Here is a 24,662-nt window from a genome sequence, read left to right on the forward strand (position 1 = left end):
ATGCAGAAGCAGAATACCTTTGGTTAACTTTCCTCGCCTCTTTTCTTTAATTACATCCTTTAATTGACGTAGAATGTTAGCGTAGTACTGTCCTGTGATATTTACACCTTTTTCTTTATAATCGATTAGTAATACTCCTTCACAATCCCAAAATATCGTGGCCATGACCTTGCCAGCTGAAGGGATGACCTTGAACTTCTTGGGATGAGCTGAACCCTTAATGTGCCACTGCATGGACTCTTGTTTACTCTCTGGGTCATAATGATGAACCCAGGTTTCATCTCCAGTAATTATTCTTTGCAGCACCTCATCAGGATTTTCACCGCACAGGTCAATAAAATCGGAACAACAAGCTACACGCATGTCTTTTTGAAGCCGAGTCAGCATTCGCGGAACCCATCTTGCACTTACTTTTGACATATTAAGATGGTCATGTATAATATCATGTACGGTACCAATAGAGAGATTGGTTACTTGTGCTATAGATTTTACCTTCACTCGACCATCTTCCAATATAAGTTTTTCCACTTTATCAATATTTTCTTGTGAAGTAGCTACTACAGGCCGGCCAGGTCTAGGGTCATCTTCAATACTCTCCCTTCCGCGTTTAAACTCGCTTGACCACTTTTGAATGGTAGATAAAGAAGGAGCAGACTCACGGTAAACACAATCCATTTCCTCTTTTATGGTTTTTTGATTTTTACCCTGTTTTGTCAAGAATTTTATCATCGATGTTCTAATTTAGTTAACATTGTCAATTCGCACAGGATGTTCATGTTTGTTCAGCAATTGCAGAAAAACAAAAGACTATCTCGGTTCGAATTATACTTTTTTTTAATGTCAATGAATAAACCTTAGCGGCCAGTAACGAAAGAAATTTTAGAAGAGGTCGTAAGATATCAATACCGAGAATATTTTGAACGCCCCTCGTATTAATATTGTTGTCCTACTTGTTCCACAACGTTTGGTCTTTGTCACATAGTTTAGTTTCATAGAACGAAGTACCATTGCGTATGTTTCGGCCCGGGCCGAAAGGTTCGGCCGTTTTTTGGCCGAAACCGAAACATGATTTTGTGGCCGAAACTGGCCGAAACCGAAACCGAAACCGAACCTTCGGTCGGACACTACTAATAAGCTTTATTCCTTAAATAGGTGCAATAACCCACATATATTTTGCCGAAGTGGAAGATTCATTCTGTGAAAGGCAGATCTTTTAATTTATTAAAGTACGCAGCAGTTAAACAGTTGTGAGTTGGCCAACCTCTTTGTTAGTAAAATTACAATTATTCAGAGTCTTTTGTTTACCTTTGTGAATCGCCGTTGTTTTTTCACTCGCTCCTTGACAAAAACAAGGATTTCCTTCACCACATACAAATACAAACGTGCATATATCATGGTACCTAAAATAACGGTAGTGTACTGCGTCGTATTTGTTCACCGCTCTCGCGCTCCACGTGTCATTTCATCACTTTCTTTGTCTGTCTTTTGCAGGCTCTATGCGAAAGAGGACCTAATTGTAATTACGACATGATAATAACAGATTAGATTTAGCAGTGTCAATCGAGGGGTGTTTGGTGATGCTGGTTGTGCTTGGGTAGTAATGGCGTGGATTTACGAACGCGCGTGTGGCGGTGGCGTGAGGTCAGCGCCCTGGCCCAGGACTAATTCGGGGGAGATCGACGATGCTCCGCCGTCGGGGCTTTGTCTGCTCCCGCCTCCGCTCCGCCGTCTCCACGGTCATTCGTCGAGACGCATCGTTCGCACACATGGTTTTGTTTGTGTTCGCTATCACCTCACATCGACCGTTTTACCCATGTAAATTAATTTTCATAGACAATAAACAACTGCGCAAGACACTAAGTCGTATTAGTCGTGTAAATTCAATTCGCGAGTCATGTTACTTAACTATTTTGTTTGCCGAAGTTGACGAACTCACAAAATCTTATTGTTCGTGCAATTTGAGACAATGTCCTGTGTTTACTTTTTTGAGTTCAACGGTCCTTGAAGTTCGTTCGTTTATCGACCTCGGGACTTTTCACTTTCATCGGTCAAATACATATCCATAGCAGTACCGTAGGTATTTTATTGCCCAAATGGTATATTTTTTGTTTTATTCCGTTTATAAATTATTCTTTGTGTAGTGATGGTTTGAGTGTGTGAAAGCTATGACGATGACTAATGATAGAGAACTCGTCTCACACTAAGTCACACTTAAATTATGTGACTCACTCTTTATGCGCACCTCGAGGGTTTGAATTCCCGGTATATTGGGTACATACAATAACATGTTGATTGCGCGGTTGATGCTACTATAGGATAGGTATTGGTGGCAGTGATAATGGCCTGCTGCGTGTTGTGATGGCGAGATAGACATTAGAGCGAGCATGTGTTTATCAGGCACCGAGCAGCTTGTTTGTATTTGTGAATGCGTGCGCGTGTGGAGCGTGGAGTGGAATGACGCGAATAGTTGATGTCGGCGGGCGGCGACCGCGGGCCCGCGCCTCGCGCCTCGGTCGCCAGTCGCCAGCCCGCAGCCCGAGCGCGACGGACGGAGCTCGCAACCCGAGGCCAATTCATAAGTGATTGTTTGCAACATATTTAACGTGTACGCGACTAATGCAACTTATCTAGTCGGATAACAGGGAATTAGTCTGCTCGCGTCGTACCTATTTCAAAATGGTGATGTTTGTGCAAGTGTGGCGCTTTCGAGCGTAGTTAGTACGTGGCCATGGGCTCTAGTTCCTACTTGAAGGTAATGTTGGTTGTGTTAAGTAATGTGTGTGTGAGTGCCGTGGACCGAGAGGAGTCTCGCAGACAGACGAGGCTGTTTGAAGGCCGCCGCCCCGACCTTGGTGCAGAAGGTCGACGTCCTCACGTGTTTAGAACTTGGCATGCAATTTTGAATGTGGGCCCATTGTAGTCTGCCTATTTTTATTTTCTGCATTATGTTATTAGGTTGGCTTTAAGTTATTCAATCTCAGGGTGTACTAAATCGCTCAGTGACGACAAAGCATACGTTTATTTATCATTCATCAATAATAATATCAGAGTAGTTTATTACAAAGTAACTTAAATGAGTACGCTAGTGTCTAAATCTATTTGGAATTAGGTAATAACCAAAGTAGACTGATGCACTTAGTTAGGCACTTGGGTAATTGATAGATAAGCAATAAGCATGTAATTTACTTATGTATTCAACCTCATTGAATAATGGAATTAGGTGAATATTATTTGCAACTTTGATTTTATTGCAATATATATTTTAACATGTATAACCTAGGATGTAATGGAGTCGTTATTGTGCATATATATTTTTAATCACATCGTATTGTAGGTACCTGCAATCTGCAATACGGCCACTTGGGCACCAAATTTTTTAAAGAAAACTTTAACATTCAACATATAGGATAGAGTAGGCATGGCTAATTTGAATAAAAGGATAGCATAACGGTTAACAACGTTAGGTACTTAGGTCATACTGAGCAAGCTGGACTTCCCATAAAAATCAAAATGATGGTTTGGCCAGGTTTCCTTAGGCGGTCATCACATTGTTATGGTTTCCGGATACGGCGCCAATGTAATAATAAGTAATACACGTCCTAATGTGCGGTTTGAAGCAACCTACCTTTAGTACGTATTTAGTAGTACCTATTTGTATACTCAGTGGCAAACATTTCTTAGAATTTTACTGTGAGTGAAGTATTCAAAAAGTTCGCACGATCTTACTTTCTTATAAATGAACAGCAAAGTGCACGAGATCATTTTTAGCACACTGCATCTTCTAGTGATCTTCTGCTAAACCTGTTTATTCATTAGGTACCTATTTATTTACTGCAAAAAAAACTAGACCGGAAATATTTTCAAGCTATTATTTGTCGTTAAGATAATTGTATCGTTGGGATCTGTTAGTTTTTGTTACTATCATCGCAATCTTATTAGAATTGTCACACGGCATATATGGCATCTTTATTGATAAGTATTTCTATTTTGCGTTGCGTGACTGCGTAGTTTTTTGTATAACACAAACGCATATTTGTGATCCAAACAATAATAAAGCCCGACCATTGTGCGCTAGCGCGCACGAAAGAGAGAGCAACACGGCTAGATACAGGGCGCGGTGCGTGTGCGCCGCAGCAATCAGCTGACGCCGCGGCGGCCATCTTGCCATGCGCGGTCCATTGTCGCCGCGTCACTGCGCTCAGCAGTGACGTACGCGTTTCAAATACTAATGTCATTGTTCTTCCCTTCCTGTCCTAGCTCATCTTGACACTTTTGTGCAAACCTGTTGTGTCATTATGGAACAAGACGTATGTTTCCTTGTTGCCATACCACGCGGAAGGCTGCGCTCGGCTCGGATGCAAGACCCTGGCGCGTCTATTTTTGGTTAGCGTCTTATTTCCGGTGTAGAGCCGCTTTTTGTTCTACTGTTAATCCTGAATAGCTGCATGCATTCGGATCTACGTTTTACTACTTTTGGCACAGCACAGGCTATCCTTTTCAAAGTCCGGAACACCAACCAAAGTTTTCAGGATAGGCAGATAGCAAATTAAAGGAACTTTTCTACTAACTTCGAAGAAGAATAGAAGTAGTCCAATCCTAAGAAATTATTGCTTTATCTCGTCTTAGTTATTGTATACCAGAATTTCTGCTTAATACTTTGCAAGTGAATGACATTCATCTGAGGCGAGTACTGCATCATTGTACTGCGAAAGTTGCAGTTTCAGATTTTATCTGAGGTTCGTGAATCGGAAGGATTTCTGTGCACTGCACGATTTTTGTGCCTCTACTTTAGGGTCCCGTTACGGTTACCGTTGCCTGAGTGGTCAGACCAGTATTTTGTCTGAACCCAACTTTTAAATTGGATCAACGTATGTGTTCATTAAAAACTATAAAAACTGAAGTGGCCGGGAGAATATACGAAGTCTGATCAATTTTAATAAGTTACTTTTTTTCTTGATGGCAGTGTCCAAATCGAATGTGTCTAAGTGAAAAATAAATTATTGATTTAGTGTAAGCCCGTATCATGGTATGGGTACTTTCGCTCTTTTCTCTTTCACGATACCATACTATACAGAGTAACGTACAAGAATTGTGTCTGTTAAGAAAATCGTAACAAGTTAGTGTGTAGAGAGCGGTTATGGTTCGACCTATATTCCGCCTGCGGGAGGTAGCGAGGCAGAGGATGGGTCCGCTCGCGCGCCCCAGTTGGCTATTCGGTGTTATTACTCCGCAGCATTTTGCACGTAAATGGATGCATATTTCAAGACGAGGCTCCTTGAGGCATTAGCGCTTGTAGCTGTTAGTAACCTAAACGATTAAATATAAATATTAGGTTTATAATCTTTTCCTTACTCTGTTACTAATACAATGCTTATTTGGTATGGCAAGTCGGATGGGTTTACAAAATGGGCTTAAAGCAAGGTATTTTATTTAGTTTAAAGTTTACAGGTTTAAAATAAACGAGCAAATCAAATAGTTTCTAGTTAGTAAACAACAATATACAACGTGAAATGCGTACTAGCTCAACAGGTTACTTCGTCAATGTAAATTTAAAAGTGTTGTATTTGGCAACACGAGCGCGATATCAAACATGTTTGGCTGTATGCGTGTTGGGTCGGCCTCGCGGTGGGCCTTCGTAGGCTTGAATTAATCTCACTGTTAATAAATACGCGTTACTTAAGACTTACTTTAAAATTTAAAACTATTAATTTCCGATTGTTTCATTTTATTCTTAATTTGGTTGATGGTTTCATTTCATATTTGCCTTAAGTAGGTCTAGGTGTAGTTTAGAAATTAATCGTACCTCTCCTCTCCCCTAACTTCTCTTATCCCTAAAACTATGTTTATAGTAGGTACCAGTGAACACTATAGTCTTGAGTAAATGTCTAAGAAACCGACGTTAAATATCGAGTCTAAGTACGTTTTTGAATAATTCTTGCAGAACTTGTGGGTTAGAATTAGAACGTAGACATCCAATAGAAGTATTGTCCACAAACGAGCGAAGTGGCCACTCATTTATTTTCCATTCGCGATGGGTGCCGAGCCATTCGTGGTCGTCACTGTTCATTACACTGGCTGTATCTACAATGATGAATGGTGGGATAGTCCTTATTGTGAGACGGGTATGCCTCGAGCACAAGTCTATCTCCCCACCTTACTACCTATAAGTAAGCACGATTTTCAACCTTATCTATTTAGAGTTGACTATAAATTACTTGAATGATTAAATATAACAAGCATTGGGGAATTTGGGGATGATTCAAAATCCTGAAATTATGAAATTGAAAATTCTCAGCGATTGTAGAATACATCCATTGCATACTGAAACGTAATTTAATAAAAAGCTGGGTAATTTGAATTTGGTGTTAAAACGTTGACCTACATTCTAAAGTACTTAGATTCTGGGGGGCGTCCAGATGAATCAATCGAATTAGCACAAGAATTGTTTTGAGGGGGCTCAGGTTGGTATTTTGGGCACACGTGCGCCACAAAGGGTGCAGGGTAGACGGTAGACACATGGGTCGGTGCAGGCGCGAGCGGGTGCGTGGCGGCACTCGCACTCGGCAACTGGGTCAGCGGGCCACGGCGCAACGACGCGCCCCGTTTCGACTACGACACACATATAGCTCCCACCGCCACACACGCTTATCTCGCCATGCCACCTTTATCACACTTATCTCAATGGAAACAACCTTTAATTAGCCTTACTTTGCGACTTTCGTACTCGATAAAACTTTGACCAACTAAAATTTACGTTATATTCGCAGAATTTTTGCTATAAATGGATATAAAGGACAAACGTTAACTGCGCATTATATTTGACGACGTCTGCCAGAGAGTATTGTAGCCTTACTTTGCGACTTTCGTACTCGATAAAACTTTGACCAACTAAAATATACGTTATATTCGCAGAATTTGTGCTATAAATGGATGTAAAGGACAAACGTTAACTGCGCATTATATTTGACAACGTCTGCCAGAGAGTTTAACAATGAATTGGATTCAATCTGTCCACTTGTCGTCATTGTCTTTAAAGAGTAGATATTAATTGTATCTATCGCTACTGGTCTCACCAGCAAAATTATGGGCAGTGCAGTTAATTTGGCAACTGGCAGTGGCTAGGCATTGTAACGCTATAATTGAACATCACGTTTCCGTCGAGCCAGTCACCTTGGCACGGTTATTTCGTACCAAATTTACGTGCCTTTTTATTTACCAATATCTTGGGATATAGATACGCTCAGTTTGCCTTAAACATGGTATTTTGAATTTAGTGCCAATTTTATGTATGTATTTCAATTATCTGCTGGCCTTTTAGACGTAGGTATTTAATCTTAATTGGCTTGGTAAAGTTGTTTACTAAGGACAATCTCAACATTTAGATAAGGTCTCTCTTTGTGAGCATTGTATTTAGTTCTCCATAATAATACAAGTCAGAATACATTTTCTAACAATACGCTCGCTCGTGTTTTCAGGTAGGTGCTTACTAGTATTAAGGAAAATTGCAATAGATGTGACGTGAAATTGGTGCTACTATTGCGCACTATATTCTATTGAAATGAGTCAGTTACCAATAATAATAAGGCAAATTACCGTTTTCTAACGCAATAAATGTAAAGTGAAAACACGCTTATAGTCGATGTGTAAACGTGGAGACCGCTGAGCGAGAATACAAAAGAAGAACGAACGCAGCTAGCGACTCGGAACGCGTGTCGAGTCGCGGCCGGCCGCGGCCCGCGAGGCGATCGTGCTGCGCCAGCACTGTTTCGACAGATGCACGTGGACTTTGGACTTGTAGCCCAATCAATGAATGGCCTTTTTTAATACAACTGAAACTGGAAACGCGTAGAGTAGAGACCGCGTCAGCGGCTTGGCGGCGATAACTTTTATACTATTCCCGACCCAGACCAGCTATCATGGTCGCATTTTTATCACCTGTCATGCCATGCGTCACATTCGCACTTACATATTTGTTAGAACGTGACAGCCATGGTGACAAATGATAAAGAGCCGGCCATCTTAGCCCTACAGGTCTCGATTAGTTCTTTTTTTTTCGTGACCTCTATCAGTGTTTTCCATCGTGATAGAAATTTTATTTCTATTCAATAAGTTGTCCTGTGCAATATGTCATAGTACATCGTATATTTTACTTTATAATTAACTGGGGATATAAAAACATTCTTGATCAGTATTAATTTTAAATTTTTATTGGGATCAAATGTGGTAGGGGGAGTGTCGAGTGTCTAATCGACGACGCTCCTCGTGCATGGTTGTGCGATTAGCGTGTTGTTGTGAGGGCCCGCGCACCCCTGCCTGCGCCGGCGCCGGTCGATGCTCCCCCGGGCTCCCGGCCACCGACCTCGGCGCTCTCCACGGCATTCATAATTCTGCATTAATTGGTGCACGCTACGACGCCACCACTTGCGTTTGGGACGAATCTCGAATATAAACAAATTATATTAAAAACAAGGCTAAAGCTTGTTTATTATTCGTTTTGTTGATCGTTTGTGGAAAAAGATACGAGGTATCGGTACATACATGGGGCAAGCCGAAGTTAATTTGGCCTACTTATAGGATAACTTTCTCAATTTCCCAAATTAGGTTCGCCTGTAGGAATCACGTCAATTCAATTGCGCCACTGATACTCATAACAAAATGTAAAACTATCTTCCTATTTTCCGAAATTCCGTTGACGTTGAATATTTTAGTACTACAGTAGTTTTTTTTACTACAGTAGAACCTCGATTATCCGAAATTAGACGGACGGTTCGGATAATCGAAATGTACGTTTTATGTTTTATGGTACGAGAACAAACAAATACAACACCTTTTTACATAAAAACTAGGGATGTCACGATACATGATTTTGCCGATACGATACCGATATTTAAAGTAAATAATCGGCGATACCGATACCGATATCGATAGCCTGGTAGTTAGTTAATAAATCAAATACTTAAATAAAGAATCATATGATTTATATGCATAAAACATACTTATGTTTAATAGACACTCGATTTTAAGAAGTGTGAAATACTGAAAAATAAAAATTAAGAAAATTATATTCCTATTAGCAAAATAGCACGATTATAGCAGCTTCACTGTTACGTTGAGTAAGTAATATATCGTAGTAAAACTTACGTAAGTTTTGACACATCAAGTTAAAATTAAGGTGAAGAACTTGCCCAATAAAATACCTTACTATGGGTTGTTTACATTTTGTTATGATATCGGGTGTATTTAAATCGCCGATGCCGATATATCGGCCTGCCGATTATATCGGCCGATGTATCGTATCGGTATCGGAATAAAAACACTACAGTTTATTAAAGCACCTGATAAAAGTTCGGATAATTGAGGGATCGGTTAAAGTAAGTCAGCGCTCGGATGACGAGGGTTCGGATATTATTAACCTTTACAGGTTCGGATAATCGAGGTTCTACTGTACTATGATCTTTAACAGTACAGGACGTGTACTTGTGCGAATCTAGTATCTTTAAAACCTACACACGTCTCTAGATATGCTATCCAATCAACGTGCCGCGTCTCATTTATTATCTGCATACCTACGTGTTTGTATGTCTCATATCTTGGAGATATTTGATATAGTATTGAGTTCTCTGTGTGCGTGGTAATTCTGCCTGTTATGAATATAAATCTTATTATATTATACGCTCTTACTCTTAGGTTTTCTACGGTCAATATTTCTCTCTCTGCACCAATTGAAGGTATCTCTGTTTGGCCCTATGGTTAACTGGTAGAGAATGCCATTTGGCATTAAGTCCGCCATTTGTACATTGTTGTATATATTTTGTGCAATAAAGTTTAAATAAATAAATATCAGCGCATTGCCAATTATGTACTGATCACGCTCATTTGTGTTAACGGGTATCATTGAGAAACCTCTATGGTCTATGGATTTAACGGACAGTGATGGCCTGATTGCTGTACCTTGCTCATTTTTATTAGGAATGCGGTGAATGAATTCCGCGCGGGGAAATGTCCTGACATATTTAATGATGCTGCGTCGTCGTGATTCAGTGGTATATATTTACTGTACTCTATTACTACGCAGTAAATACGATTCCTTTGTGTTTATGCTTAGACTTAGCAATGACTAGGCTATTGATAATAAAGCCTGTTTCAGTTCAAGTCTAAATGAGGTCAATCAAATCTATGAATCACTAGTTGCCTAGTCGTTTTCTCCACCTGGCAGATAAAGTTTCTATCTACGTCATACTAGCTATTGAAGTTTCTATAGAAAATGCACATTTTTGTCGCTGCTTTATTTCATATAGAAAATTAACACTGAGATGCATATAATATTTGAAATCGTGGTATATCAGTTTGTACCTAATTGTTACAATACAAAATTAGAAATGTGTACACAATAAAATCAACGTACCGCTGCGGAACCTGTACTTACCTTACTTTAAGGAGTAGGTAGTGCTGTATCGGAGCGGGCAAGCTGGCTGCCTAGCCAAGGTGACGATCGCTTGCGCTTCGCCATCGAATCGCTTTATGTCTCTCTATCACTCTTCCATATTAGTGCGACAGTGACAGTTGCGTTTTGATCGCTACGGAGCGTAAGCGATTGGCACGTTGGCTACGCGGCCTGGTCACCATTATCTGACCTGAAAACGTCCTGAGCCTGACGTTGTTGGCTACAACGAAACAGAAAAATATACCTAACTTTGTCCGCTAAGATGTACATGAAGCTAACTACATATATGTATTTAAGTCCGTGTCGCAGCTAGGGTTGCCAGATCGAAAGGCGCATAGGCGATATTATCGGGAAAAAAATATCATTTTTTCGGGATTTTGGGACTTAAGTCGGAAAAAAAAACATCGTACCCTCACCGCACAGTCTCTCGCCACGCGCGCCCCGCGCGCTCTCTCGACGACAGTTCGGAACTTGAAATTATTGTTTTATAACGTTGATAACGTGAAGCTGTTTTTCGGGACAATTTTCATTTTGTCGGGAATCGGGAGCACATGCTAAAAATCGGGAGAATCCCGCCAAAACCCCAACCCCAGTCGCAGGCAACCCTAGTCGCAGCAGTTATCTCTGCACTCATTGGCGACATGGATTCACATTCGCATTAATTGAATTTTAAAAGGAATGTTACATCGCAATCTTCCCGGAGACTAGTTTTATTTCCACTACTAAAATAGTATGGTTCTGGTATGGTGCAAGTGCCTATCTAAACTTTAAAGGTAAAATGAGAATAGTAATTTGTACATGTAGGTTTTTAAACTGGAGGACCAATGATGCCAAACAAAGAGAGAAGTAACAGATCTTTTGAGAATCCCTGGTGTATTCAATCAATACAAATCCTCCAGAACTCACCATAAATCTTGTATAACTGCACAGTTCAAAAAAGGTTTGTACCTATAAAGCATATGCTTATGCTACCTATACAGTATAGTATAGGTGTATAGCCTAGTAATCTGCGACACGATTGTCGCGATGCACTCGGCGGCGCGACCTTGGCGCGGGGCTCGCGGCACGGGCGTCCCGTTTCGCGGACGCGTTCCACTTTTGCCATAGCTCTCTCTTGTTACGCAAACCCGTCGTTATGCATATTATGTTTTGCCTCAAATGTTTGCACCCAGATACCACTTTCTACAGTTAGAATCTGGTTTGTGTTGGCGTTCGTGATGATGTAGATTATAAACAAAAGGCGATTTGGAAATGGTTCATTTCACGACAGCTGGTTTATCTTCAATCGAGGCTTGCCGGTTTGCCAATGGCAAGTGGGCCTACATAATGTTCGAGCGATGACAAAAAAGTGAAACCGTTTGCTGTATCGTCATTAAGCTACTTTCGTGCCTAGCCACAAGAAAGAGTTTGAACCACAAGTGTATTTATAAATTCAAAATTGGCATGAATACATTTTTAAGATAACCGAAAGTATCGACTTTTCACATTACATCGATGAATAACACAATCAAGCCAGATGAATTCTTAGGATATGCATATTATTATATGTGCAAACGTTTGAAAATTGTTTAATTAACTTTTATTCTGTTCTGTCCCGTGAGCCAAAATTCTGTAACTACGTACTTGTTACAAAATTAGTAGCTCACGAAGAGAAATCATGGTTTCAACTGTGACCTAACCTAACCATGAAAACTGGGTGTACAAAAAAAAGTTGATGCACCCAAAATCATTGTAGTTATTAGGTAATTCAGGAGTCACCTTTCATGCTTTATGGGATCAGTTAATATATAAGAGATTTTGTTTTTTAGGATGATGTTAACAGGGTTTGTTTGTATTGTTTACAGGGCCCTCCGCGATCCTGACATAGCAAGAAGGACAGCACGTTGGCAAGGAAAGCCACTTACCGCGGCTACATCAGCCCAGATATTACCTCCCGTCTAAATTGAAACGTTCTATCACATCGTACACTGTGATCTGTGACTATAACAAGTGCAATAATATACTTTAGTGCAATCGTTTGTACTGTCGACTGCCAGTGAAGTGATTTGTTATAATTGTGGTGAAATTAATTGTGGACAATGGAGCGTGAATCAAATCCCATGGAGGCGTTATGCCGGTCAGGGTGTGGCTTCTATGGAAACCCTTCCACAGATGGACTCTGCTCAGTATGTTTTAAGGTAAAACATTTATATATTATCATTCTTATAACACGAATGTTCCAAAATTCAAGGTACTTAACTTGCGCTTAACTGATAATTCGTGAAAAGTCAAAGATAGCTACAGTGCGGTCAACAAAGATAACTACAATTACCCATGTCAATAAGATTAAATCTAATTAAATCTATGGCAGTATTGCCTTATTGACAACCGACAAGCTCGCTTTTGATTGAAATAGGCAGAAATAAAAATAGAATGGTTACTTAAAATAAACTCAGTCCTAAACACTGCCTCCTTGTTACGTATTTAACTACCTGCTTCATTAGTTCACGGTTCGCCCCGAACTCCGAAATTCGAAAATTGTCTTTATATTTCCCTTGAAATTAATATATCAGTAGAGATGGACCATAGATGGACATACTTGTGCATTTCGATTTTCGCGGCAGCAGTCCACCTGGGGCTCGTTTCTCACAAGCTTGTAACTTGTAATACAAGTGGAAGTCCCTTTCTAACAAAAGCTGTCAAAAAGTGACGTCTGCTTGTATTACAAGTTACAAGCTTTTGAGAAACGGGTCCCTGATCTATAAATAAATACCTACCATTATTTATCAGCATTAAATTTTTGACAAACAGACGCTGGCTGCGTCAAGGTCTTCTGTATTTTGGACGACAGCACAAATTTTTAGTTATTTCACATCGTTCTAAACATCTTTATCGAGTAGCGAGACGCCGAACGTTGTTTACATTTGATTGAGTTTAATCTACATAGCACTCTAGCCCTCAGATTTTCGGTCAAATATTAAATCTACTCTACTGTTAGGTATTATCTTATATATATATATGTAACAATACCAAAAATATTTAATGAAGTAATCAAAAAATGTGTAATAACAGCAGTGATGTATTTTTGACTGAAAACTAAGTATAATAATAGCTATCCCTAATATTTCATAGTACCTAGTACTCACCGAGTGAGTCACCCTGTGTGTATAGGTCCGCGTTCGGATAGTTACTCAATTACAGTATCATTTTATAAATGTCAGTGAAGTAGGTCAGCTAGGTTGAACTTGACAGATGGCGGGGGACTTTGGTTACGTAACCTGTGTTTGCGGAACGCCGGCTTTTTACTCGGGAACATGAGCAAAGTCGAAAACTTTTCTAATATCAGTAGCTGCTGTGTGTGGAGTTATAAGAGAACATAATAGCAATTTTTGACAAATTTCCTGGTAATTATGAAATTTACATATCTATATGGTTTATGGTTATTTTATTTGTCAATCTTACTGGAAGTTACAATGACGTCGCAATATGTAGAATAATATTTCCTGCTGGCTGGATTTCCTCATTCGTGCTATTATAAGTAGTAATATTACGTAATTTACCTCTTATAACTCTTATAAGGCAGAAAAATTATAATTTATGGTAATATACGTAACGCATAGAGTCTGTTCGGAAAGAGAAGAGTTGTGGAATGTATGGGGCCTAGTACATTCCACGACTCTTCTTTTTTCGCAAAGACTAGCAGGCGTGTCTCACTCCGCGATTTCGTCGCTTTGCTACAGGTAAAGTGTCATTCAATAGAACTTGCTAACTATGTAAACAAAAGTTACTAGTAAATTGACATTCAGTGTCAATTTTAGTATGGCGGTTTGTTTACATAGTTAGCAATTTCTATTGAATGACACTTTAGCTAAAAGTACATCCGTTCGGCCCCAATTTTGGGGAAAGCCATAAGCCGCGCGTGGCGCTGTCGCCACCTAGCGGCCATATCTGTGCTGATCGTAACAGACGCGTTTTGTTAGAGAGTGAGTCTTCTGTACTTAGTACTATTATTTATTCTGTGCGCATAGTATAGGTTACCTAGCTTTATCAATGTGTAATAACCTTTTCTCAAACATGCAATGAAATATTAATGTTATGTTCCTTATAATAGGCTGCGAAGTATGACGTTTCAGGTGCGGCTAGGACAAGAGGTCGTTGTAATGGAATTTCATACAAATCTTGCAGGCCTAGGCCGGCAAAGTCCTCTTTTTTAATTTCCATTTCACAGATATTTGTGACACAACATCGTGGCATTCATCCATTTAAAAAAACAAGAGGCAGTATTTGCTTTATGGTTCGTAATGACACTCTGCCACTACGCCTATATAAAAAAAAAAGAAAAAACAATGTTTGCTATAATTTGCAGTTTTATTGTATAAAATCAACATGAACATAATAAATAATACATTATTAACCAAATTCTATAATTTTAAATGACAAATTTAACTACAGAAATAAAAACATTTAAAATATTTCATCTAAACGTTAGCGGTAAAAAGGTCTACTCAAACACGCGTAGTTATTTTTTTTAAATTGTTATGGAGGCAAAGTTGAAACATTTTCATTCTGTATTTCTGTTTTAAAATAGTATTAAAAATATTATTATCTAAATTATTTATGTAGTCCCGGGCTACGGCGATGAACATTTTTTTTTTGCAAACAATTATTTACTTTTACGTTCCCCAAACTAACAAACATGCATGATATGCATGATATGTACTTTTGACACCAAAACAATCAACATATATTATTTACTTATTTTTAGTAATAGTGCAAATTTACGAGTAAACAAGTTAAGTTCAACCGGATTTATGATTGAGGATGAGGATACATTATCTGCTGTGTTGTGTGGACCAACTACATAAAAGAGATACCCATAGGTCCCACTCCTAAACCTTGCCTAAACCCAAAACCCAAGTATTACGCTATTTTTTTTTTCTGTTATTATATGGAAGCTGCTAAGGCCCTCAGCACACCGCGTCGTAAGTCGTAACGTAAGAGACGCCTGAGCCAGCCCAGATATTTGGAGAAACGATCGGCCAGGAAATGTAAGGATTTTTAGTGTGATGTTCGGACTTTTGTCTGGATATTCCTTTTTTAATGACATTCTTAAGCGAGGAATCGTATTTTTAAGGCGTGAATACTTATTACACAGGCGTGAATACTTATTTACCTATAGAAATTTAGTTTTGGCGACATAGCGATTAGCGACTAAAATTAAGCAGTTTTGCGAGGCTACCTGTAACGTAATGACGCAGTCAGCAAGTGAAGTGTTGAAGTGGGCGAGGTGTTAATAATTATCTTGGCATGATGTTTTATCGTTAAAAGCACCTAGGAAATCATTTATTTAAAATACTTCAGCCACTTAACTACTTCTACTACTTTGTCAAAATAAAAGCTCTTTTTACGACTGCGGCGAACGCAGAAAAACACGGTCATGTGTTTAACCTGTACTGTTTGCAATGCATGTCTGTTCCTCAGTTATCTCGTAACTACTAAACTCTATGCATACATTAATTATTCCAAGATAATGTAGATGACGCCATTTTCAGACTAATTTAAAAAAGAATGTCTTCTATGGCTTATCCGACATGACATTAGCAACGTTTTGCTGCCACAAAACAACCTTCACACTTAAAGTATTTGTTAATTTACCAGTAGCAGGCGTGGCTCACTCCGCGATTTCGTCGCGTCGTTACAAGTACCTACAACTTACAAGTACATGCAGCCCACACCAATTTTGGTGTCTAGCTATAGTAGTTGCCGCGCACCACTACGGACCGGACGCCTGCTCGCGTTTGCGCCACCTAGCGGTCATATCTGTCGTAATAGACGCGTTTTTGTTAGAGAGTGAATCTTCTGTACCTACTATACTATTATTTTATTCTGTGCCAGTAGCCAGTAAGCCTTTTGCTCCCAATGTTTCTTCTTAAATCGATTTCACAAATACGTGTAGAAATACTTAATTTGCCTTTTTTGTATAATAACACAGAAGTGCACCTAGATGTTGCCACATAGTGTAGATATGCTAAAAAACAGTAGCATTTGCACAATACAGCAAGGTTAACTACTGGCGAACTTTTACGTGTCTTTTATATTTCTTGGGGCATTTCATGTAGGTGTTGCGCATTTTACTTAGTGGTGTATTTTATAAAATAAAACATAAATGTTAAACTGATTTAAAAACTGTTCCTATAATATAATCGTTTGTTGAAAGTAGAATTTAGAACCATACTAATAACAGTAATTAACAAATGATTTTCTTTAATAGGTGAATGGATTTTAATGACTACATCTTGACAATAATTTCATGTTTTGTCAGTTTGCTTATTATTAATAAGTTATTAACTACAATTATTATGAAATTCACACCAATGTTAGTTGCTAGTTAGCATGTCAATAGGTACTGGCATAATATTGGCTAATTCAAGTGCACCGTTCGCGGACCGATGCTTTGCCTGTGCACACCGGCTGCGTGTGCGTGAAGTGAGCTGTTGGATGTTGGAGCTGCACACGCACACGTCACGCAAGCGGTGTGCCGTCTTTCATAAGGATCTGTACACTACAACGCCGCGCACGTGCACGTCACGCACACGCAGCCGGTGTGCGGCAGGCCTTAAGGACCGCGAACCACAGAAACTGAGTTTTTGAAAAGTCGTAGCGCTTTTTTAGATCACGATATATGATTATTATTATGATATTGATATGATTTTTAATTAGCAATCTTGAGGCATTTCTCTAGGGACTTCAGCGATTGGTATCTTGAGTCTTGAGTTAAAAAATCACGAATATAGGTCTACATTGCACTTAAAAAGAATAGAATAAGACTTGCATTAAAAACTAAAATATTTAAATTATTTCTAAAAATGCGCAATATTATGCTTGATGAACTCGGCGATTACTTTTTTTATTATCGCGATCGCGAGCACACACATCCATCTGACCATCTCGCTTACGCGAACGCTCAGTTAAAGTGGGAGAAGAACACGAACCTACTGGGCCTTAAGAACTATAAACACTTCGACCCAGTTACTGGCGAAAATAGTTATTTTCGATACAAGTGCGAAAAAGAGGAAATTCGAAACGAGTGGCGATAAATCGACAAGAGTTGCGAATTACCTATTCGCACATGTATCGAACAACGTTTTACAGTACATATGGCACTTTAAAGTTTCGACATACGCAATTACGCACTAAAAGTGCTATTTTACGCACTAGTGCTCCATATGTACTGTAAATAGTATTTTATACAATCATGATATAATGGAGAGCTTTTCAGTCGAGTACCGTGTTTAGGCAACGAAGCTTGCTGAGTTGCCTAAGTAAGGTACGAGATTGAAAAGCTTGATTATATCACTATTGTATACAATACTTTTTCTACGAAAAAATACTTAAAACTAGTAGAAGAATTATATATGTAGGTAAAAAAACCAAAAGTATACAGCTGATGCGCGAGCAGCCGCGATACATTCATACTCGTACGTGACCCGACCCCGCGCTCCGCGCCCCCGGCCGGTTGGTCAACGACACCTTCTCGTAACTCATGAGGCCCTGGTACTTGCTCCGCGCCTTCGATTGGTCAATTTCATTATAGTTAACTAAACTGTATCGAAATGAATATTATAGTCGAGTAAACTGTATCGAAATGAATATTATTGTTGACTAAACTGTATCGAAATGAATATTATAGTTGACTAAACTGTATCGAAATGAATATTATAGTTGACTAAACTGTATCGAAATTAATATTATAGTTGAGTTGGGGTCCCATAGTGAAAAAAGTATGCGATTTCACTTTGGTATACGAAGTCTTAATTCAAGCATTGCAGTCGACGAGTAGAATTTTTTTTTTAACACTTTCAGTGCCAAGCGCCCCATTTCGAATACAAAATGAACACACATAGGTACGTGTTCTTTGTAGTGAATGTGTTATATAATAACTTCATAGAAGTTTGACATTTAAAATAACACTAACACAGTCTGGGCTATCAAAGTCGGTGCCAACTTAGCTTGGTCTAACTCTAGGTATATAATTACATGGAGGTACATACATAGTTGTGGGCAACCAGTTGTGGGCTAGCTATAAAACACCGGTACTCGGTGCACTATCAAATCTAAGCTGCCTGGACACTGCCTGAACCAGTCCATAACGTGATTAAGTTTTATGTTTACAACAGTTTTGAGAAACGGGTCGCCTTGCTGAGCCGCGCTTTCACGATACAACTAATATACGTAGGTACATTTTAAGGTTTAAATGATAATTGTTAGGTACACAATTAGTTTCGCTGAAGGAACGTTTTTAATAAAACATTTATGTACAGTCAGCAGCAATAGTTGCTAAGCGGCCGAGGTGTTCAAAATGATCTTGACGCAACTTTATTGTTGAGAGAATAAGAGCGTGTCAAGGTCATTTTGAACAGCTCGCCCGCTTAGCAACTTCTGCTGCTGACTGTACATATGGAGAAGAGTCTACGAAGTAAATTATCGCAATTATTTTTTCTTACAAAAGTTTGTCGCACAGAAATTAACGCTATACATAAAACAGTTATTAAACTATATTCGCTTCTGCGTGCGCATACAGACTTAAGTTGATAATGGATCGTTTCTTTCTTTTCCTATTGATAACCAACTGTTATTTTCCTGGTATTTTGGGTTTTTGAACAGACGATGTTTTATGGTATTGAAATAACCCGGACGTCATACAAAATGTAATTGGGCCATAAAGTTTGACAAAAAATAAGTAAAATAACAATTTGGCGTGTCTATCTCTCAGTAACATAAACGTTACATTATAAATTACGTATGTAATGTATGTATGTAAGGTTTAAAGGTTTCCGAGATCCCCGAAATATATATATAATTTCGGGGATCTCGGAAACGCCTCTAACGATTACGATTATATGGAGGTTGTCGGGGGGGTGAAAAATCGATCTAGCTAGAGTCTGTGCGGAAAGAGAAGAGTCGTAGAATGTATGGGGCCCAATACATTCCACGACTCTTCTCTTTCCGAACAGACTATAGGTCTTATCTCTGGGAAAACGCGCATTTTTGAGCTTTTATATGTTTTCTGAGCAAAGCTCGGTCTCCCAGATATTAGGCAAGTTAAGCAAGGAAATGGCTATCTGCTGCTGAAATATGACTATAACAGGTATAAATCCTTCGTCTGGCAAATTCCCACAGCGTTGTCTGGCAAACAATTCTGTCTAGACATTTGTTTAATTGATAGAAAGTAAAGTTCCAACAACTGAAAGTGATAAAAGTGATTACAACGAAACATTGTCTGTATTCCAGGAGGCTCTGAAGAAGAAGCAGCAGCCGCCCGCGACGACGCCGTCGCCGGTGGCGGCGCCGTTCGTGCCGGCAGCGCCCGCGCTTGCGACCGCCCCCGCCCCCGCTCCCGCGCCTGCGCCTGCGCCCGCGCCCACGCCGCTCGCCGCCGCCGCGCCCACCGTGCCCTGCCTCGCCGCCCAACCGCAGCAGCACACAGACGTGAGGCCACAATTCTCTTGTTCTCTAAGGGCTCATACGCACTTGCCTGTTGGCTGTTGCCCGCCGCGTGTCGCGAATGCTCCCGCCGTTTTAGCCCGTTTTTTGTCCATGGCGGCGTAGTTGTTGCAACCGAACCGCAAGTGCGTACGAGCCCTAACACATCCACTACCCATGCCTGCAATGTCCACGCATAAGGACAACACTTTACGACGTTTTCAAATAAACACCTAATTAATCTACTCTTATCTATCCGTGATTCGGTTGAAATATGTCGATCGATGATCCATCAGATCTGGCCCCGTAGACAACATGCCAATCGCTAACGCTCCGTAGCGAACGAAACGCAACTGTCACTTTCACATCAATATGGAAGAGTGATAGAGAAACACTGTCATCAACTCAACTCTCCCATAAACCCAGGCAAAACAGTGGTAATACCGTTTACCAGGAAAAAGACCCTTAATGGCATGAAGCAGTTGAAGCTTTATGGAAGGGTACTGGAAATGTCCAATGAAGTGAACTATCTAGGCGTTCAAAAGAGCACATGCAGGAATGCCCCTTATGAAAATACAAAGAACGGCATGCATGGCTATTACTGGCGCGTTTAGAACGACGCCAACCGCGGCGATGGAGGTACTGCTAGACCTCCCGCCGCTACACCTAGTGATACAATCTGAGGCGCGGAAATCGTTACACAGGTTGGCCCTAACAGGCCTCTGGAGCGATAGCAAGCCAAAGACCAAACACACAAACATGGAATGTGACAATTTCATGAAAAGGATTACGAATATGGGCTGCGATAAGATGCAACCCAAGTTTGTGTTCCATAAGAATTTTAACGTTAAAATTCCAACAAGGGCTGAATGGACCGAAGGTCTTGAAGCACCAATCTCTGGTGGAAACGACATCATATGGTATACAGACGGGTCTAAGACAGAATCTGGTACATTTATGCAAATGACTTTAGTAGTAGTACAAGCATGGGCAATTACACCACTGTCTTCCAAGCCGAGACATTCGCTATAATTGTCTGTGTTCATGAGAATATAGTTAAGCAAACCCAAGGGAAGAATATCTATATACTCAGCGACAGTCGGGCTGCACTCAAAGCGCTTGAAGCGCCCAGCTTTCCGGTGGCGAATGCACTTATAGTCTCAAAACGCACTATTAGTCAATACACTCTAATTTCGAAAGTCCCTCTTCTCATAAGAAACTAGGCCCAAAATACCATATTTCCAAAAAGGCTCATTCTCGATTTACACGAGAACCATTGAGAACTAGTCCCAAAATACACCTTTCCCAAAATACCCCAAATTGTGTTCACCTGTGCGTGGCGTAATACTTTATTCTCATAATGCATAGGTCTCAAAACACTCTAGTTCCAAAATATCCTATTTTTTGGAATGTCTCTTTGTGATTGCTTTCAGCCGTAACCATTACCCGTTTGATGCCAAAAATATTTTTTGCAAAAATATGATTTATTTAATTATTATTTTGAGCTATACAGGGTGTAATCGTTAAGTGTTGCTCGGCGATAGTTCCGTAAATATAGCAGATATCAGAAATTTTCAAATTGATATCGAAAGTGCATAAAGTGAAAGTGAAGGGCAATATACACACGAGTGTTTTAATGTCTGTGTGGATAAAGCAGTGTATGGAACTATCATAATTAGGCATTACAATACAACACTCGTGTGTATATTGCCCTTCACTTTCACTTTATGCACTTTCGATATCAATTTGAAATTTTCTGATATCTGCTATATTTACGGAACTATCGCCGAGCAACACTTAACGATTACACCCTGTATAGCTCAAAATAATAGCCCAATATGGGACCGTGCACGATGGCAGCGCCGCCTAGCGTTCGCAACGTGGTCGGCGCTATCAAATAGCGAGCGCAACAAAATAAAGATTATTTCATAAAAATATTTACTATAATGTACTTAACAATGTGCGGAATCTATTCATTGGTTTTTGCTTTAGTGAAAACAGTAAGAATTATCTGTGTATTTTTACACGACTGCCCAAACAAAAAGAGTGTATTGTTTTATATTATTCGGTCAATTTCCTTCGTTGGTTTTTCAATGAAAAAACGCATGTTTCACTATGTTTTGATGACTCACTTAGTGATCCTCTTCCTGGGGATACGTACGATGCTTGCAATTATAAAAACTTTGACCTTTTTCACAGGTTTTAATCAACACATTTTATGATAAAAATTTATGTTCTCCCGCTTAATAGGCACAATGTCTGTTGTGGCACTTGTGATAGACGACAGACAACCCTACATGCCAAAAGTGTGCTTTTGATGGGCTTTCAATAACTAATATTACAATCACTTAATGTTGGTACACTGTATTAGCCATACTATTTTATTAACATACAAGAAAAACTCTGTGTTGACATAGACTAGATAAAATGTTTAGCCATTACGTTGTTAAGCCTGGAATAGTACTATATGGTATAAAAGGTTAATATCTAGCTCGGGGTTGAAAATATATGTATAAAATTTACTATTACTGTTTCGTCCAGTATTATTGCAGTTTACCACACAATAGTTATCGTGACTCATTTTTATCGTAAGTATGATTATAAAGTTAAAATAACTGAGAAGTATGGGAATTGACAGAAACACTGTTACCAATCTTGTCATTATTGGCCACATCAAGCGCTGCGATCGTTTCGGCATCCCCTACCACCCGCTTTGCACGGAGCGAATAGATGGGATTGACTGCGACATGTGTAATCTGTAATCTCTAGGGCGACGGCAATCGAATCTCAAGTTGTATCGAGGTGCATATAACCGCATTAAAGAGCCAAGCCGTTTGAGGTTACACAAGCCGATGATTTATCCTCTTCGTTATATCAGGAACGACGACACTTAGAGGACGACGAGGACGAGGTCGACGAGGAGGACGAGGGAGGAAGACGACTTAAAATCACTTTTTAGACGAATTCGTATTAGAAGATAATGCCATACGATAAATAAATAGATTAGAAGACGATGAATGAGTCCCTGTTACCGGACGTTTCGTCTCGTGTTTTAAAAGTCCGTCCCATCTTCATTTTTATGGCTTCGCTTCTAGTTGACTAGACAAAGCAAAATTTACGCTTTTGGCATTTGTGAACAAAGCAAACAGCCAGATTGGCAAACTATGGAGAGAATACTATGTAAAAAAGTTAAAATCTTCAGATTATTTGCAAAATCATCTGTATTGTAAGGGGTTTTAAATTAAATGTCAAAAGCGATGGATATTTGTATTTTATATTAGTATTAGACATAATATTTTCATTACCATTTTTTAGGGTTCCGTACCCAAAGGGTAAAAAACGGGACCCTATTACGAAAGATAAGATAAAAAAGATAAAAAGATAGTTTATTCAAGTAGGCATAATTACAATGCGCTTATGAACGTCAAATACAGCTAACCGGCTCCAACCCTACACCTCGGCCCCGAGAAGATTTAAATCCCCCCTCAATTGGAGGAGGGTATCCCAATATGGGACCGGCAACAAAATCGGCGGGACACATCTTTAAAAAAAAATTACATTAAAATTACTAAGACTTCGCTGTCCGTCCGTCCGTCCGTCTGTCACCAGGCTGTATCTCATGAACCGCGAACTAGACAGTTGAAATTTTCACAAATGATGTATCTCTGTTGCCGCTATAAAACAAATACTAAAAATAAAATAAAATAAATATTTAAGGGGGGCTTCCATACAATAAACACGATTTTTTTGCTCTATTTTTTGTTGATGCACTATCCGACTCGCACTTGGCCGGTTTTTTTCCTGTATACCTATTATTTGGTGTTTGCATTGATTGTGAAGAGTTGGGTAAGTAAGGTAAGGATCTCGGAGGTCTGAATTGCCTTACCTTTACACTCTGTATTTAATTCGAATTAAAAACATTGCATTAATACTCCCTGTATTACTGCAATGTTTTGCCGCCAGTGTGCAGCACTAGTGACATAAGTATACCATAGAGGTAACTTATACATACTGTACCTTAAACTGTTTTTTGATAAGTTCTCACAGACAATCAAATATGACATTGATACATCAAGGCGGTTTGTTTACAAATGGCCTACCGGGAAGCGCGAAATCTAAACTCAGCTATACAGTGTGTAAGTCAAATACGGGCAATAAATTAAACCAGATATAGAATTTACCCGTCTTATCATTAATTAAGATGTTTTTTAAGTTACACTTAATTATGACCCCGTGATTAATTTTTTCCACATGTACCGAGCAGCAATGTACTGTAAACATTAAGAAACAGAAGATGATAATGACATTACGAGATACGAGCTTTTCATAGGCATGACAGTTACTTTAAAAAGCTCGTATCCCGTAACGTGTGTGGTGTATTACATTGCGGGCCGAATTATTTTGTATGGTTAAAATTTTCAATGCATTTCTAAGTAAAATCTATCTCAATATACTTTTTAGGTCCTATGCTAACCACCGTTTAAATATTCGCCCATATTGGATTTACACACTGTATACCTATTTATCGCTCGAATATGCAAGAGTGATAGAGAGGTTAGATAACAAAATTCCGACTCTCTCGTTTGTGGTAGACCCTTAGATTGTGACTTATCGAAGGAGTGGCGCCCCCTACGCAGACTTTCGCGTAATATTCCCTAATCATCCTCATGCTGACAGGCACACAACCTTTTAGTGAAAAAAATATCATTGGCATAAAAGAAAGACTATTTCAAATTTAAATAGTGTCACACTGACA

At 39.4% G+C, this 24,662-nt stretch overlaps 1 protein-coding gene across 3 annotated transcripts in view; it reads left to right on the plus strand.

The window, feature by feature from the left end:
• LOC134662048 (AN1-type zinc finger protein 6) overlaps positions 1 to 24,662 on the plus strand; it is a 46,501-nt gene that overhangs the window by 13,432 nt on the left and 8,407 nt on the right. For 2 of the 3 annotated variants that reach the window (XM_063518315.1, XM_063518317.1), the window contains exons 3-4: positions 12,289 to 12,621; positions 19,715 to 19,912. In XM_063518315.1, the coding sequence (XP_063374385.1) occupies positions 12,523 to 12,621; positions 19,715 to 19,912 (297 nt within the window). In that variant the 5' untranslated portion in view covers positions 12,289 to 12,522. Of the gene's footprint in view, positions 1 to 2,503; positions 2,753 to 12,288; positions 12,622 to 19,714; positions 19,913 to 24,662 lie in introns of those variants that run through there. The other variant, XM_063518316.1, reaches the window with a different exon arrangement.

This window comes from Cydia amplana, chromosome 2 (genome assembly GCF_948474715.1).
Source record: "Cydia amplana chromosome 2, ilCydAmpl1.1, whole genome shotgun sequence".
NCBI classification, from domain to species: domain Eukaryota; kingdom Metazoa; phylum Arthropoda; class Insecta; order Lepidoptera; family Tortricidae; genus Cydia; species Cydia amplana.